Source organism: Oncorhynchus nerka, linkage group LG19 (genome assembly GCF_034236695.1).
Source record: "Oncorhynchus nerka isolate Pitt River linkage group LG19, Oner_Uvic_2.0, whole genome shotgun sequence".
Taxonomy (NCBI): Eukaryota; Metazoa; Chordata; class Actinopteri; order Salmoniformes; family Salmonidae; genus Oncorhynchus; species Oncorhynchus nerka.
This window is the reverse complement of record NC_088414.1, coordinates 36239293-36260090: the sequence shown is the minus strand read 5'-3', so window position 1 is coordinate 36260090 and position 20798 is coordinate 36239293. Positions and strand designations below refer to the sequence as shown.

At 36.0% G+C, this 20798-nt stretch overlaps 1 protein-coding gene across 1 annotated transcript in view; it reads left to right on the top strand.

The window, feature by feature from the left end:
- Positions 1-20798, top strand: part of LOC115125970 (amyloid-beta A4 precursor protein-binding family B member 3-like) — a 39631-nt gene that overhangs the window by 12426 nt on the left and 6407 nt on the right. Inside the window, exons 2-4 of the mRNA XM_065004916.1 lie at positions 4550-4737; positions 4848-4921; positions 7647-7698. Coding sequence (XP_064860988.1) covers positions 4550-4737; positions 4848-4921; positions 7647-7698 — 314 coding nt within the window. The remainder of the gene's footprint in view (positions 1-4549; positions 4738-4847; positions 4922-7646; positions 7699-20798) is intronic.

Here is a 20798-nt window from a genome sequence, read left to right as displayed (position 1 = left end):
TAAGAACTCAGAGTAGCAGTAAGAACTCAGCGTAGCAGTAAGAACCTGCCTCCCACCTGTGCATCAGGGATTAGGACTAGGCTACATCACACAGACTCAGGATTAGGACTAGGCTAAATCACACAGACTCAGGATTAGGACTAGGCTCTACATCACACAGACTCAGGATTAGGACTAGGCTCTACATCACACAGACTCAGGATTAGGACTAGGCTCTACATCACACAGACTCAGGATTAGGACTAGGCTCTACATCACACAGACTCAGGATTAGGACTAGGCTCTACATCACACAGACTCAGGATTAGGACTAGGCTCTACATCACACAGACTCAGGATTAGGACTAGGCTCTACATCACACAGAGCCATTGTTCTGATCTCAAGAAGCAGAATTGGGAGGCAAGGCTATATAAAACCTCCGCCATTGTGATATACAGTAATGGTTGGTGACAAGTATACTTGGTATATAGTAAACCTACTGGATTGTAATGTACAATTAGATTTTAAAGCAGAAAATTATTTTGGAACTGTCATGCACTACTATGTCTCACTGATGCTAGTGCTTAGAATCCCTCCCTGTATGACTCATTTGTAATAACAGAAGGCAGGCTAAGATGGGAGAACTCTGTGGGAAAAGGCATGCTACATTAGGATAACTATGTGGGAGAAGTATGGCTAAAATGGGAGAACACTGGGAGAAGGCAGACTACATTAAGAAAACTCTGTTGGAGAAGGCAGGCGAAGATGGGAGAATTCTGTGGGAGAAGGCAGGCTAAAATGGGAGAATTCTGTGAAGGAAGGCAGACTAAGATGGGAGAACTCTGTGGGAGAAGGCAGGCTACATTAGGAGAACTCTGTGGGAGAAGGCAGGCTAAGATGGGAGAACTCTGTGGGAGAAGGCAGGCTACATTAGGAGAACTCTGTGGGAGAAGGCAGGCTAAGATGGGAGAACTCTGTGGGAGAAGGCAGTCTAAGATGGGAGAACTCTGTGGGAGAAGGCAGGCTAAGATGGGAGAACTCTGTGGGAGAAGGCAGTCTAAGATGGGAGAACTCTGTGGGAGAAGGCAGACTAAGAAGGGAGAACTCTGTGGGAGAAGGCAGGCTAAAATAGGAGAACTCTGTGGGAGAAGGCAGACTAAGAAGGGAGAACTCTGTGGGAGAAGGCAGGCTAAGGTGGGAGAATTCTGTACCAAATTGTCTCCTCTAGTGGCCATGTTCTCAGGACTGAGATGAATTACAATTATGCACACAGCTTCATCATCCCCCGAAGATGCTGCACTGACTGACCCATCAATCAGCCGGTGAAATGTGCTGAATAGTGGTGTCATCCAGAGGCTGGTCCAGTCCTTAGCCCCATGCCCAGGAGGCCCGCCTGTCTACCTGCCTGCCTAAAAAAAACTATAAAGCCTGGAGAGTTCTGCCTCCCATCTTTCTCTAACACTGTTGTCTCATTGATTTTCTCTCCCTGTAACAGGGTTCAGCTGATCTGTTCCTGGGTCTAATCTTCTCATGCTGTCCATCCCAGGGATGTGTGGTGTTGTTTTTCATTGTCAGACACAAGGGTGACCAGGGTTAAACAGCGTGATGAATGGGGATGAGATGTACAAGGAATAAAATCATGTAAAATTAGCAATAAATGACAGACCAGACTTAAAGAAAAACTGGCATAAATGGTTTTTGCATGATTGATTTAGCACCTATTCGATTTAGCCTCTATTTGATTTAGGCTCTTTTTGATTTAGCCTCTATTTGATTTAGCACCTATTTGATTTAGCCTCTATTTGATTTAGCCTCTATTTGATTTAGCACCTATTTGATTTAGCCTCTATTTGATTTGGCACCTATTTGATTTATCCTCTATTTGGTTTAGCCTCTATTTGGTTTAGCCTCTATTTGGTTTAGCCTCTCTTTGGTTTAGCGTCTATTTGGTTTAGCTTCTATTTGGTTTAGCCTCTATTTGGTTTAGCCTCTATTTGGTTTAGCCCCTCTTTCTCTCTCGTTCCGTGATAACAGCGAGAAAACTGTGGCATGCTGCTGAGAGAGAAACACCCATGCCCAGGCAAACCTGTCCCAAATGACACCCTATTCCCTATGTAGTTCCTGGTCAAAAGTAGTGCACTACATAGGGAATAGTGTTCCATTTAGGATGCTGTCCTCGTGTCACTTCTGACCCACTTCTTGCGTTCTATCTCTTTTTTTGTTGTTGTTCACCACTCCATTCACCCAGCTCTCCTTCGAGCACATTGAGTTAATGGCAGAATTATTCCAAACTACAGTGCCTTGCGAAAGTATTCGGCCCCCTTGAACATTGCGACCTTTTGCCACATTTCAGGCTTCAAACATAAAGATATAAAACTGTATTTTTTTGTGAAGAATCAACAACAAGTGGGACACAATCATGAAGTGGAACGACATTTATTGGATATTTCAAACTTTTACAAACAAATCAAAAACTGAAAAATTGGGCGTACAAAATTATTCAGCCCCTTTACTTTCAGTGAAGCAAACTCTCTCCAGAAGTTCAGTGAGGATCTCTGAATGATCCAATGTTGACCTAAATGACTAATGATGATAAATACAATCCACCTGTGTGTAATCAAGTCTCCGTATAAATGCACCTGCACTGTGATAGTCTTAGAGGTCTGTTAAAAGCGCAGAGAGCATCATGAAGAACAAGGAACACACCAGGCAGGTCTGAGATACTGCTGTGAAGACGTTTAAAGCCGGATTTGGATACAAAAAGATTTCCCAAGCTTTAAACATCCCAAGGAGCACTGTGCAAGCGATAATATTGAAATGGAAGGAGTATCAGACCACTGCAAATCTACCAAGACCTGGCCGTCCCTCTAAACTTTCAGCTCATACAAGGCGAAGACTGATCAGAGATGCAGCCAAGAGGCCCATGATCACTCTGGATGAACTGCAGAGATCTACAGCTGAGGTGGGAGACTCTGTCCATAGGACAACAATCAGTCGTATATTGCACAAATCTGGCCTTTATGGAAGAGTGGCAAGAAGAAAGCCATTTCTTAAAGGTATCCATAAAAAGTGTTGTTTAAAGTTTGCCACAAGCCACCTGGGAGACACACCAAACATGTGGAAGAAGGTGCTCTGGTCAGATGAAACCAATATTGAACTTTTTGGCAACAATGCAAAACGTTATGTTTGGCGTAAAAGCAACACAGCTCATCACCCTGAACACACCATCCCCACTGTCAAACATGGTGGTGGCAGCATCATGGTTTGGGCCTGCTTTTCTTCAGCAGGGACAGGGAAGATGGTTAAAATTGATGGGAAGATGGATGGAGCCAAATACAGGACCATTCTGGAAGAAAACCTGATGGAGTCGGCAAAAGACCTGAGACTGGGACGGAGATTTGTCTTCCAACAAGACAATGATCCAAAACATAAAGCAAAATCTACAATGGAATGGTTCAAAAATAAACATATCCAGGTGTTAGAATGGCCAAGTCAAAGTCCAGACCTGAATCCAATCGAGAATCTGTGGAAAGAACTGAAAACTGCTGTTCACAAATGCTCTCCATCCAACCTCACTGAGCTCGAGCTGTTTTGCAAGGAGGAATGGGAAAAAATTTCAGTCTCTCGATGTGCAAAACTGATAGAGACATACCCCAAGCGACTTACAGCTGTAATAGCAGCAAAAGGTGGCGCTACAAAGTATTAACTTAAGGGGGCTGAATAATTTTGCACGCCCAATTTTTCAGTTTTTGATTTGTTAAAAAAGTTTGAAATATCCAATAAATGTCGTTCCACTTCATGATTGTGTCCCACTTGTTGTTGATTCTTCACAAAAAAATACAGTTTTATATCTTTATGTTTGAAGCCTGAAATGTGGCAAAAGGTCGCAAAGTTCAAGGGGGCCGAATACTTTCGCAAGGCACTGTATATTGAAGTGTCCGAAGAAATCACTCTTCGTCTGCTGAGCATAAGGTCTTTTTCTCTCCCATCACATCTTTAAATTGAGTCTTTATGTCTCTACTCCTCTCTGCACATTTTAAATAATTGATCTCCTGATTTACATATTCATTTGCCCTTCCAAACACAAATCTGTCCCATCGCATATTCAGTGTTAGGGGAAAACAAAGGAGCCGAGCCTCAGACACTAGTTTTGCCAGCCAGCCCTGAGTGATGCAGAGGGACTGTTCTGAATTCTACTCTGGTAATTGGTAGATTTATCATGTGGCCAGAGGATCTCACACGCCCTGCTGTGCTCTCCTCTGCCGGTCACGTGTAGCAGGGCCGTGAGAGCAAGGCCAGCCGTGGAGCTTACATAGGCTTTAGATTGGGTAAGTCTAATGCTAGATGCCGATGGGATGCAGCTCGCTGTGTATGAGAGACCTCAAAGAGCTATGTTTATGCTAGAGCCAGCCGCCATTATGAACATAATGAAATGTAATATTGACCTGACACTACTGTTACATTTTGACACCAAAATGCACTGCAATATTGGCCATGAGTGCTTCTTCATTAAGATGACTTACTGTCACCTGTCATCATTGTGCTTCCTACCTGTTCTGTATTCTTCAGACAATATTTGGAACGACCCAAGCCTTGATTTAGACTCTGACCTACCGTCAGGGTGGCGCACCATCCGGGACAGCACTGGCACCTATTACTGGCACGTGGCCACTGGCGCCACCCAATGGCAGCACCCGTCCTACAGCACTGAGGAGGACCAGAACTCCATCAATGGCATCACTGCCATGGACATCAAGGTTAGGGCTTCAACTTCTAAATAAAGTTCAGTCTCACTGTTTGACTTTCTGTCCTTTATTCTGAATGTGGTGTCATCACCTCTAATATTGTCTCTTGTCCTCTTTTCCAGAGCCTGGAGGCTGGGGGCAGACGTGAGTCAAGGGCAAGGCTGACAGAGAGCCCATTGGCCTCCATAAATGACAGGTAGTCTTTCAAAATCCTCTGCAGACCCAAACCAACACTCATTCACCTGCGCAAGCCCTGTAGCCTTGTTACTGGGTTATGCTATCCACGGTGGAGTAATGACTACATTTCAGTTGTGTGATGAAGGTTATTCTACAAGGTGACTGGGTTGACTACATTTCAGTTGTGTGATGAAGGTTATTCTACAAGGTGACTGGGTTGACTCCATTTCAGTTGTGTGATGAAGGTTATTCTACAAGGTGGCTGGGTTGACTACATTTCAGTTGTGTGATGAAGGTTATTCTACATGGTGACTGGGTTGACTCCATTTCAGTTGTGTGATGAAGGTTATTCTACAAGGTGAATGTGTTGACTACATTTCAGTTGTGTGATGAAGGTTATTCTACAAGGTGACTGGGTTGACTACATTTCAGTTGTGTGATGAAGGTTATTCTACAAGGTGACTGGGTTGACTCCATTTCAGTTGTGTGATGAAGGTTATTCTACAAGGTGAATGTGTTGACTACATTTCAGTTGTGTGATGAAGGTTATTCTACAAGGTGACTGGGTTGACTACATTTCAGTTGTGTGATGAAGGTTATTCTACAAGGTGACTGTGTTGACTCCATTTCAGTTGTGTGATGAAGGTTATTCTACAAGGTGACTGGGTTGACTACATTTCAGTTGTGTGATGAAGGTTATTCTACAAGGTGACTGGGTTGACTTCCATTTCAGTTGTGTGATGAAGGTTATTCTACAAGGTGAATGTGTTGACTCCATTTCAGTTGTGTGATGAAGGTTATTCTACAAGGTGAATGTGTTGACTACATTTCAGTTGTGTGATGAAGGTTATTCTACAAGGTGACTGGGTTGACTTCCATTTCAGTTGTGTGATGAAGGTTATTCTACAAGGTGACTGGGTTGACTACATTTCAGTTGTGTGATGGTTATTCTACAAGGTGAATGTGTTGACTACATTTCAGTTGTGTGATGAAGGTTATTCTACAAGGTGACTGGGTTGACTACATTTCAGTTGTGTGATGAAGGTTATTCTACAAGGTGACTGGGTTGACTACATTTCAGTTGTGTGATGAAGGTTATTCTACAAGGTGAATGTGTTGATGATGTAATCAAATGAGAGGGTTAGTGTTTTGGATGTATTCTCTCTCTCTCTCTCTCTCTCTCTCTCTCTCTCTCTCTCTTAATCCGTTCGATGGCTCCATGGCTCATGATGGCTTCACTGGCCTGGAAATGTGGCAGATCACATATCCCTATGCCTCCTGGAATACTTCCCCCACTATTCCATTCTCTGTGTTCTGATCTGAGGCCTGACATATTTGTCCCCAGGCTGATAAAGTCAGGAATAGATAAGTCCTCTGAGATTTAGGCCCTAGTTCAGCACCACACTACATCATATCATTATTACAGTTCAGACATTGTACCATGATCTGAATACATACAAGCGATTAGGGAAAATACTGTTTGATGTAGTTCCTGAGGATGAGTCTTAACCATCTGTGGCACGTCTGTGTTCTTAGGTTTCTTTAGCGTAGACCGTTTGGCTGACAAGATCAAAAATGCTGCATGCGCATCGATGTGGCCGGAAGCCGTGCTTTGTTATGATTCTGAATGGTCATATCGATAGCGACCATGAAAGGAGCAGCCTTGTGGGGAATCGTAGGTGGCTCGTTTCAGCTTGCATATTTTATTGATACCATGTTTTGAGGTGTTTTGACTGATGTCATGTCTATGCTAAAATGGCTCAAATTCGCTAGCTAGCTGTAACGATGTATTTGAGAGACAACAAGTGCTCATTGTGCAAATGTATTTATGTTTTCAATAAACATTGGAGACTAAATCTAGTTTTCACGTTGTCAACATTCTAAGCTAACCCCGTCTTATTTTCCGCCTCGTTTTTGTTGCTAAACAACCAACCCGTCTATACAGCAAGGTCAAACCTGTTAGGTCAAATGCATCTTAGATCACCTTGATGGTTGTTCATAGGTTCTTTAATATTATGTATAGCTACCTTGCCTTTACCATTAAGGGTAAAAGCACTTAACAATTCAATTATCTGAAGTTATTTTATTTTAGCAGCCCCTTGAGGCGCCTTGTGTTAATAAGCCAACCAATAAACACAGTCCCTGCTGCAGTGATTATGTGTTGAATCAGGATGCATTTGACACAGGGGAGCTTAATGTTCTGTATGGACAGAGATTGTGGAGAATAGTGAAACTCAGTTCACTGAGCGTACCATCAAGAAATGCATAGGTCTAATAATGGACACTTTATCTTATCCTGCTCTGCTTCACCAAAGAGTTTAATGGAAAGAGAGGGAGAGTCTTGGGCCCCTGGTTGCAGGAATAGTAGCCTCTTGGGATTGTCTCCAGTCAGCTGTATCAGGGAGGTAAATGTCTAACAACTCCACCTCTGAGTCAGCCGGTGTGAGGGGATCAGAAAAGCTCTCTGTTTATTTTTTTTATCATCCATGACCCACTCAACAGCTGTTTCCCCATCAAGAGCAGACAGGCAGGCAGCATCAAACTGTAAGGAAAGGCTTTACTTTCAAAGTCAAACACAAACAAACAGATGAACAAAGAACTAGATTATATCATCGTGTAATACGCCATACCAAACAGCATCTTACAGGGCAGCAGGGAGGGATGCAGAAAAGGCAACAGCGTAATTTGTGCTGTCGTGGTGGTAATCCTTCATGTCATTTGATTGTTCTGCTAATCTCCCACAGGGTCTCCTGGCAGGACGATTATTTCTGCACCAACATTGATCCTGACTCCAAGGTAGAGTGGGCTTTGATGTTGTCCAAACCATAGAAATACAGTAGAATCCTTAGAACGGGCCATTAATTTGAGGCAAGCCTGTTCTATAGATTACATTTCTATGGTCCAAATCCCTCTTCTTCTGCACTCACCAAAACAGCAGGTTCTGACCAATAACATCCATACCCAAGACCAATTTCAGGGAGGGTAAACACTTCTGTGCTCCTCCAGAGAATACTAATCTATTTTATCTGATTTTGAACTCATAACACTATTTTCTATCATTTATTATTTAAGGGTTAAAAGTGACCACATTTATAATGTTAGCTTTGATCAATATATTTTTGTTGTTGTTCAGGCAGCTCTTAGAGAGAGTCATCTCTTGAGTCAGGCAAGGAGCAGTGTTGATAGACTGTAGATACAGTGAATACATTATATAGAGGCATCATGTTGATATACTGTAGATACAGTGAATACATTATATAGAGGCATCATGTTGATGGACTGTAGATACATTAAATACATTATATAGAGGCATCATGTTGATATACTGTAGATACAGTGAATACATTATATAGAGGCATCATGTTGATATACTGTAGATACAGTGAATACATTATATAGAGGCATCATGTTGATGGACTGTAGATACAGTGAATACATTATATAGAGGCATCATGTTGATAGACTGTAGATACAGTGAATACATTATATAGAGGCATCATGTTGATGGACTGTAGATACAGTGAATACATTATATAGAGGTATCATGTTGATGGACTGTAGATACAGTGAATACATTATATAGAGGTATCATGTTGATGGACTGTAGATACATTAAATACATTATATAGAGGCATCATGTTGATGGACTGTAGATACATTAAATACATTATATAGAGGCATCATGTTGATGGACTGTAGATACATTAAATACATTATATAGAGGCATCATGTTGATATACTGTAGATACAGTGAATACATTATATAGAGGCATCATGTTGATGGACTGTAGATACATTAAATACATTATATAGAGGCATCATGTTGATGGACTGTAGATACAGTGAATACATTATATAGAGGCATCATGTTGATGGACTGTAGATACATTATATAGAGGCATCATGTTGATGGACTGTAGATACATTAAATACATTATATAGAGGTATCATGTTGATGGACTGTAGATACATTAAATACATTATATAGAGGCATCATGTTGATGGACTGTAGATACATTAAATACATTATATAGAGGCATCATGTTGATGGACTGTAGATACATTAAATACATTATATAGAGGCATCATGTTGATGGACTGTAGATACAGTGAATACATTATATAGAGGCATCATGTTGATGGACTGTAGATACATTAAATACATTATATAGAGGTATCATGTTGATGGACTGTAGATACATTAAATACATTATATAGAGGCATCATGTTGATGGACTGTAGATACAGTGAATACATTATATAGAGGCATCATGTTGATGGACTGTAGATACATGAAATACATTATATAGAGGCATCATGTTGATGGACTGTAAATACATTAAATACATTATATAGAGGCATCATGTTGATATACTGTAGATACAGTGAATACATTATATAGAGGCATCATGTTGATGGACTGTAGATACATTAAATACATTATATAGAGGCATCATGTTGATGGACTGTAGATACAGTGAATACATTATATAGAGGCATCATGTTGATGGACTGTAGATACATTATATAGAGGCATCATGTTGATGGACTGTAGATACATTAAATACATTATATAGAGGTATCATGTTGATGGACTGTAGATACATTAAATACATTATATAGAGGCATCATGTTGATGGACTGTAGATACATTAAATACATGATATAGAGGCATCATGTTGATGGACTGTAGATACATTAAATACATTATATAGAGGCATCATGTTGATGGACTGTAGATACAGTGAATACATTATATAGAGGCATCATGTTGATGGACTGTAGATACAGTGAATACATTATATAGAGGCATCATGTTGATGGACTGTAGATACATTAAATACATTATATAGAGGCATCATGTTGATATACTGTAGATACATTAAATACATTATATAGAGGCATCATGTTGATATACTGTAGATACAGTGAATACATTATATAGAGGTATCATGTTGATGGACTGTAGATACATTAAATACATTATATAGAGGCATCATGTTGATGGACTGTAGATACAGTGAATACATTATATAGAGGCATCATGTTGATGGACTGTAGATACAGTGAATACATTATATAGAGGTATCATGTTGATGGACTGTAGATACATTAAATACATTATATAGAGGCATCATGTTGATGGACTGTAGATACATTATATAGAGGCATCATGTTGATGGACTGTAGATACATTAAATACATTATATAGAGGCATCATGTTGATGGACTGTAGATACATTAAATACATTATATAGAGGTATCATGTTGATGGACTGTAGATACATTAAATACATTATATAGAGGCATCATGTTGATGGACTGTAGATACAGTGAATACATTATATAGAGGCATCATGTTGATGGACTGTAGATACAGTGAATACATTATATAGAGGCATCATGTTGATGGACTGTAGATACAGTGAATACATTATATAGAGGTATCATGTTGATGGACTGTAGATACATTAAATACATTATATAGAGGCATCATGTTGATGGACTGTAGATACAGTGAATACATTATATAGAGGCATCATGTTGATGGACTGTAGATACATTATATAGAGGCATCATGTTGATGGACTGTAGATACATTAAATACATTATATAGAGGCATCATGTTGATGGACTGTAGATACAGTGAATACATTATATAGAGGCATCATGTTGATATACTGTAGATACAGTGAATACATTATATAGAGGCATCATGTTGATGGACTGTAGATACAGTGAATACATTATATAGAGGTATCATGTTGATGGACTGTAGATACAGTGAATACATTATATAGAGGTATCATGTTGATGGACTGTAGATACATTAAATACATTATATAGAGGCATCATGTTGATGGACTGTAGATACATTAAATACATTATATAGAGGCATCATGTTGATGGACTGTAGATACATTAAATACATTATATAGAGGTATCATGTTGATGGACTGTTGATGGACTGTAGATACATTAAATACATTATATAGAGGCATCATGTTGATGGACTGTAGATACATTAAATACATTATATAGAGGCATCATGTTGATGGACTGTAGATACATTAAATACATTATATAGAGGTATCATGTTGATGGACTGTAGATACATTAAATACATTATATAGAGGCATCATGTTGATGGACTGTAGATACATTAAATACATTATATAGAGGCATCATGTTGATGGACTGTAGATACAGTAAATACATTATATAGAGGCATCATGTTGATGGACATAGTTAAATACATTATATGGACTGATGGACTGTAGATACATTAAATACATTATATAGAGGCATCATGTTGATGGACTGTAGATACATTAAATACATTATATAGAGGCATCATGTTGATATACTGTAGATACAGTGAATACATTATATAGAGGCATCATGTTGATATACTGTAGATACAGTGAATACATTATATAGAGGTATCATGTTGATGGACTGTAGATACAGTGAATACATTATATAGAGGTATCATGTTGATGGACTGTAGATACATTAAATACATTATATAGAGGCATCATGTTGATGGACTGTAGATACAGTGAATACATTATATAGAGGCATCATGTTGATGGACTGTAGATACATTATATAGAGGCATCATGTTGATGGACTGTAGATACATTAAATACATTATATAGAGGCATCATGTTGATATACTGTAGATACAGTGAATACATTATATAGAGGTATCATGTTGATATACTGTAGATACAGTGAATACATTATATAGAGGCATCATGTTGATGGACTGTAGATACATTATATAGAGGCATCATGTTGATGGACTGTAGATACATTAAATACATTATATAGAGGCATCATGTTGATGGACTGTAGATACAGTGAATACATTATAGATATCACTGTAGATACAGTGAATACATTATATAGAGGCATCATGTTGATGGACTGTAGATACAGTGAATACATTATATAGAGGTATCATGTTGATGGACTGTAGATACAGTGAATACATTATATAGAGGTATCATGTTGATGGACTGTAGATACATTAAATACATTATATAGAGGCATCATGTTGATGGACTGTAGATACATTAAATACATTATATAGAGGCATCATGTTGATGGACTGTAGATACATTAAATACATTATATAGAGGCATCATGTTGATGGACTGTAGATACATTAAATACATTATATAGAGGTATCATGTTGATGGACATGATACATTGATGGATCATGTTGATGGACTGTAGATACATTAAATACATTATATAGAGGCATCATGTTGATGGACTGTAGATACATTAAATACATTATATAGAGGTATCATGTTGATGGACTGTAGATACAGTGAATACATTATATAGAGGCATCATGTTGATGGACTGTAGATACATTAAATACATTATATAGAGGCATCATGTTGATATACTGTAGATACAGTGAATACATTATATAGAGGTATCATGTTGATGGACTGTAGATACATTAAATACATTATATAGAGGCATCATGTTGATGGACTGTAGATACATTAAATACATTATATAGAGGCATCATGTTGATTACTGTAGATACATTATATAGAGGCATCATGTTGATGGACTGTAGATACAGTGAATACATTATATAGAGGCATCATGTTGATGGACTGTAGATACAGTAAATACATTATATAGAGGTATCATGTTGATGGGACTGAATACATTATATAGATATCATGTTGATGGACTGTAGATACATTAAATACATTATATAGAGGCATCATGTTGATGGACTGTAGATACAGTAAATACATTATATAGAGGCATCATGTTGATGGACTGTAGATACATTAAATACATTATATAGAGGCATCATGTTGATGGACTGTAGATACATTAAATACATTATATAGAGGCATCATGTTGATGGACTGTAGATACATTAAATACATTATATAGAGGTATCATGTTGATATACTGTAGATACAGTGAATACATTATATAGAGGCATCATGTTGATGGACTGTAATACATTATATAGAGGCATCATGTTGATGGACTGTAGATACATTAAATACATTATATAGAGGCATCATGTTGATGGACTGTAGATACAGTGAATACATTATATAGAGGCATCATGTTGATATACTGTAGATACAGTGAATACATTATATAGAGGCATCATGTTGATGGACTGTAGATACAGTGAATACATTATATAGAGGTATCATGTTGATGGACTGTAGATACAGTGAATACATTATATAGAGGTATCATGTTGATGGACTGTAGATACATTAAATACATTATATAGAGGCATCATGTTGATGGACTGTAGATACATTAAATACATTATATAGAGGCATCATGTTGATGGACTGTAGATACATTAAATACATTATATAGAGGTATCATGTTGATGGACTGTAGATACATTAAATACATTATATAGAGGTATCATGTTGATGGACTGTAGATACATTAAATACATTATATAGAGGCATCATGTTGATGGACTGTAGATACATTAAATACATTATATAGAGGTATCATGTTGATGGACTGTAGATACAGTGAATACATTATATAGAGGCATCATGTTGATATACTGTAGATACAGTGAATACATTATATAGAGGCATCATGTTGATGGACTGTAGATACATTAAATACATTATATAGAGGCATCATGTTGATGGACTGTAGATACATTAAATACATTATATAGAGGCATCATGTTGATGGACTGTAGATACAGTGAATACATTATATAGAGGCATCATGTTGATATACTGTAGATACATGTTGATGGACTGTAATACATTATATAGAGGCATCATGTTGATGGACTGTAGATACAGTGAATACATTATATAGAGGTATCATGTTGATGGACTGTAGATACAGTGAATACATTATATAGAGGTATCATGTTGATGGACTGTAGATACATTAAATACATTATATAGAGGCATCATGTTGATGGACTGTAGATACATTAAATACATTATATAGAGGCATCATGTTGATGGACTGTAGATACATTAAATACATTATATAGAGGCATCATGTTGATGGACTGTAGATACATTAAATACATTATATAGAGGCATCATGTTGATGGACTGTAGATACATTATATAGAGGCATCATGTTGATGGACTGTAGATACATTAAATACATTATATAGAGGCATGATGTTGATGGACTGTAGATACATTAAATACATTATATAGAGGTATCATGTTGATGGACTGTAGATACAGTGAATACATTATATAGAGGCATCATGTTGATGGACTGTAGATACATTAAATACATTATATAGAGGCATCATGTTGATATACTGTAGATACAGTGAATACATTATATAGAGGCATCATGTTGATGGACTGTAGATACATTAAATACATTATATAGAGGCATCATGTTGATGGACTGTAGATACATTAAATACATTATATAGAGGTATCATGTTGATGGACTGTAGATACAGTGAATACATTATATAGAGGTATCATGTTGATGGACTGTAGATACATTAAATACATTATATAGAGGCATCATGTTGATGGACTGTAGATACAGTGAATACATTATATAGAGGTATCATGTTGATGGACTGTAGATACAGTGAATACATTATATAGAGGTATCATGTTGATGGACTGTAGATACATTAAATACATTATATAGAGGCATCATGTTGATGGACTGTAGATACATTAAATACATTATATAGAGGCATCATGTTGATGGACTGTAGATACATTAAATACATTATATAGAGGCATCATGTTGATGGACTGTAGATACAGTGAATACATTATATAGAGGCATCATGTTGATGGACTGTAGATACATTAAATACATTATATAGAGGCATCATGTTGATGGACTGTAGATACATTAAATACATTATATAGAGGCATCATGTTGATGGACTGTAGATACATTAAATACATTATATAGAGGTATCATGTTGATGGACTGTAGATACATTAAATACATTATATAGAGGCATCATGTTGATGGACTGTAGATACATTAAATACATTATATAGAGGTATCATGTTGATGGACTGTAGATACAGTGAATACATTATATAGAGGCATCATGTTGATGGACTGTAGATACATTAAATACATTATATAGAGGCATCATGTTGATATACTGTAGATACAGTGAATACATTATATAGAGGCATCATGTTGATGGACTGTAGATACATTAAATACATTATATAGAGGCATCATGTTGATGGACTGTAGATACATTAAATACATTATATAGAGGTATCATGTTGATATACTGTAGATACAGTGAATACATTATATAGAGGCATCATGTTGATATACTGTAGATACAGTGAATACATTATATAGAGGCATCATGTTGATGGACTGTAGATACAGTGAATACATTATATAGAGGTATCATGTTGATGGACTGTAGATACATTAAATACATTATATAGAGGCATCATGTTGATGGACTGTAGATACATTAAATACATTATATAGAGGTATCATGTTGATGGACTGTAGATACATTAAATACATTATATAAGGCATCATGTTATATAGATATCATGTTGATAGGCATCATGTTGATGGTAGATACATTAAATACATTATATAGAGGCATCATGTTGATGGACTGTAGATACAGTAAATACATTATATAGAGGTATCATGTTGATGGACTGTAGATACATTAAATACATTATATAGAGGCATCATGTTGATGTTGATGGACTGTAGATACAGTGAATACATTATATAGAGGCATCATGTTGATGGACTGTAGATACAGTAAATACATTATATAGAGGTATCATGTTGATGGACTGTAGATACATTAAATACATTATATAGAGGCATCATGTTGATGGACTGTAGATACAGTGAATACATTATATAGAGGCATCATGTTGATGGACTGTAGATACATTATATAGAAGCATCATGTTGATGGACTGTAGATACAGTGAATACATTATATAGAGGTATCATGTTGATATACTGTAGATACAGTGAATACATTATATAGAGGTATCATGTTGATAGACTGTAGATACAGTGAATACATTATATAGAGGCATCATGTTGATGGACTGTAGATACAGTGAATACATTATATAGAGGTATCATGTTGATGGACTGTAGATACATTAAATACATTATATAGAGGCATCATGTTGATGGACTGTAGATACATTAAATACATTATATAGAGGTATCATGTTGATGGACTGTAGATACATTAAATACATTATATAGAGGCATCATGTTGATGGACTGTAGATACATTATATAGCATCATGTTGAATACATGTAGATACAGTGAATACATTATATAGAGGCATCATGTTGATGGACTGTAGATACAGTGAATAGATTATATAGAGGTATCATGTTGATGGACTGTAGATACATTAAATACATTATATAGAGGCATCATGTTGATGGACTGTAGATACATTAAATACATTATATAGAGGTATCATGTTGATGGACTGTAGATACATTAAATACATTATATAGAGGCATCATGTTGATGGACTGTAGATACAGTGAATACATTATATATCATGTTGATGGACTGTAGATACATTAAATAGAGGCATCATTGAATACATACATTATATAGAGGCATCATGTTGATGGACTGTAGATACAGTGAATACATTATATAGAGGCATCATGTTGATGGACTGTAGATACATTAAATACATTATATAGAGGCATCATGTTGATGGACTGTAGATACATTAAATACATTATATAGAGGCATCATGTTGATGGACTGTAGATACAGTGAATACATTATATAGAGGCATCATGTTGATGGACTGTAGATACATTAAATACATTATATAGAGGTATCATGTTGATGGACTGTAGATACATTAAATACATTATATAGATGGCATCATGTTGATGATGGACTGTAGATACAGTGAATACATTATATAGAGGTATCATGTTGATGGACTGTAGATACAGTGAATACATTATATAGAGGTATCATGTTGATGGACTGTAGATACATTAAATACATTATATAGAGGCATCATGTTGATGGACTGTGATACAGTGAATACATTATATAATATCATGTTGATGGATAGATACATTAAATACATTATATGTTGATGGACTGTAGATACAGTGAATACATTATATAGAGGTATCATGTTGATGGACTGTAGATACAGTGAATACATTATATAGAGGCATCATGTTGATGGACTGTAGATACAGTGAATACATTATATAGAGGCATCATGTTGATGGACTGTAGATACATTAAATACATTATATAGAGGCATCATGTTGATGGACTGTAGATACATTAAATACATTATATAGAGGCATCATGTTGATGGACTGTAGATACAGTGAATACATTATATAGAGGTATCATGTTGATGGACTGTAGATACAGTGAATACATTATATAGAGGCATCATGTTGATGGACTGTAGATACATTAAATACATTATATAGAGGCATCATGTTGATGGACTGTAGATACATTAAATACATTATATAGAGGCATCATGTTGATGGACTGTAGATACATGAATACATTATATAGAGGCATCATGTTGATGGACTGTAGATACAAATACATTATATAGAGGCATCATGTTGATGGACTGTAGATACATTAAATACATTATATAGAGGCATCATGTTGATGGACTGTAGATACATTAAATACATTATATAGAGGTATCATGTTGATGGACTGTAGATACAGTGAATACATTATATAGAGGTATCATGTTGATGGACTGTAGATACATTAAATACATTATATAGAGGCATCATGTTGATGGACTGTAGATACATTAAATACATTATATAGAGGTATCATGTTGATGGACTGTAGATACATTAAATACATTATATAGAGGCATCATGTTGATGGACTGTAGATACAGTGAATACATTATATAGAGGCATCATGTTGATGGACTGTAGATACATTATATAGAGGCATCATGTTGATGGACTGTAGATACATTAAATACATTATATAGAGGCATGATGTTGATGGACTGTAGATACATTAAATACATTATATAGAGGTATCATGTTGATGGACTGTAGATACATTAAATACATTATATAGAGGCATCATGTTGATGGACTGTAGATACAGTGAATACATTATATAGAGGCATCATGTTGATGGACTGTAGATACAGTGAATACATTATATAGAGGTATCATGTTGATGGACTGTAGATACATTAAATACATTATATAGAGGCATCATGTTGATGGACTGTAGATACAGTGAATACATTATATAGAGGCATCATGTTGATGGACTGTAGATACATTATATAGAGGCATCATGTTGATGGACTGTAGATACAGTGAATACATTATATAGAGGCATCATGTTGATATACTGTAGATACAGTGAATACATTATATAGATACAATACATTATATGCATCATGTTGATACATTATATAGAGGCATCATGTTGATGGACTGTAGATACATTAAATACATTATATAGAGGCATCATGTTGATGGACTGTAGATACATTAAATACATTATATAGAGGCATCATGTTGATAGACTGTAGATACAGTGAATACATTATATAGAGGTATCATGTTGATGGACTGTAGATACAGTGAATACATTATATAGAGGTATCATGTTGATGGACTGTAGATACATTAAATACATTATATAGAGGCATCATGTTGATGGACTGTAGATACAGTGAATACATTATATAGAGGCATCATGTTGATGGACTGTAGATACAGTGAATACATTATATAGAGGTATCATGTTGATGGACTGTAGATACATTAAATACATTATATAGAGGCATCATGTTGATGGACTGTAGATACAGTGAATACATTATATAGAGGTATCATGTTGATGGACTGTAGATACATTAAATACATTATATAGAGGCATCATGTTGATGGACTGTAGATACAGTGAATACATTATATAGAGGCATCATGTTGATGGACTGTAGATACATTATATAGAGGCATCATGTTGATGGACTGTAGATACATTAAATACATTATATAGAGGCATCATGTTGATGGACTGTAGATACAGTGAATACATTATATAGAGGCATCATGTTGATAGACTGTAGATACAGTGAATACATTATATAGAGGTATCATGTTGATGGACTGTAGATACATTAAATACATTATATAGAGGTATCATGTTGATATACTGTAGATACAGTGAATACATTATATAGAGGCATCATGTTGATGGACTGTAGATACAGTGAATACATTATATAGAGGTATCATGTTGATGGACTGTAGATACATTAAATACATTATATAGAGGCATCATGTTGATGGACTGTAGATACATTAAATACATTATATAGAGGCATCATGTTGATAGACTGTAGATACAGTGAATACATTATATAGAGGTATCATGTTGATGGACTGTAGATACATTAAATACATTATATAGAGGTATCATGTTGATATACTGTAGATACAGTGAATACATTATATAGAGGCATCATGTTGATGGACTGTAGATACAGTGAATACATTATATAGAGGCATCATGTTGATGGACTGTAGATACAGTGAATACATTATATAGAGGCATCATGTTGATGGACTGTAGATACATTATATAGAGGCATCATGTTGATGGACTGTAGATACATTAAATACATTATATAGAGGCATCATGTTGATGGACTGTAGATACATTATATAGAGGTATCATGTTGATGGACTGTAGATACATTAAATACATTATATAGAGGCATCATGTTGATGGACTGTAGATACAGTGAATACATTATATAGAGGCATCATGTTGATGGACTGTAGATACAGTGAATACATTATATAGAGGTATCATGTTGATGGACTGTAGATACATTAAATACATTATATAGAGGCATCATGTTGATGGACTGTAGATACAGTGAATACATTATATAGAGGCATCATGTTGATATACTGTAGATACAGTGAATACATTATATAGAGGCATCATGTTGATGGACTGTAGATACATTAAATACATTATATAGAGGCATCATGTTGATGGACTGTAGATACATTAAATACATTATATAGAGGCATCATGTTGATGGACTGTAGATACATTAAATACATTATATAGAGGCATCATGTTGATGGACTGTAGATACATTAAATACATTATATAGAGGCATCATGTTGATGGACTGTAGATACAGTGAATACATTATATAGAGGCATCATGTTGATGGACTGTAGATACAGTGAATACATTATATAGATATCATGTTGATGGACTGTAGATCAGTGAATACATTATGATGGATCATGTTGATAGATACAGTGAATACATTATATAGAGGTATCATGTTGATGGACTGTAGATACAGTGAATACATTATATAGAGGTATCATGTTGATGGACTGTAGATACATTAAATACATTATATAGAGGCATCATGTTGATGGACTGTAGATACATTAAATACATTATATAGAGGTATCATGTTGATGGACTGTAGATACATTAAATACATTATATAGAGGTATCATGTTGATGGACTGTAAGATACATTAAATACATTATATAGAGGCATCATGTTGATGGACTGTAGATACAGTGAATACATTATATAGAGGCATCATGTTGATGGACTGTAGATACTGAACACGCTGTACATTATTATCTAGTCTGAATAGTCTCTGCTTATTCCCTTCTCTCTGCCTCCTCCCCACCTCTACCCCCCACTCCTCTCCCTCCTGGGTCTGTTGGCATGGTATGGTGTGGTTCTGTTCATATGGTGTGCTGTGGTTGTGTTGGCATGGTGTGGTGTGGTTTTGCTGGCATGGTGTGGTTGTGTTGGCATGGTATGGTGTGGTTTTGCTGG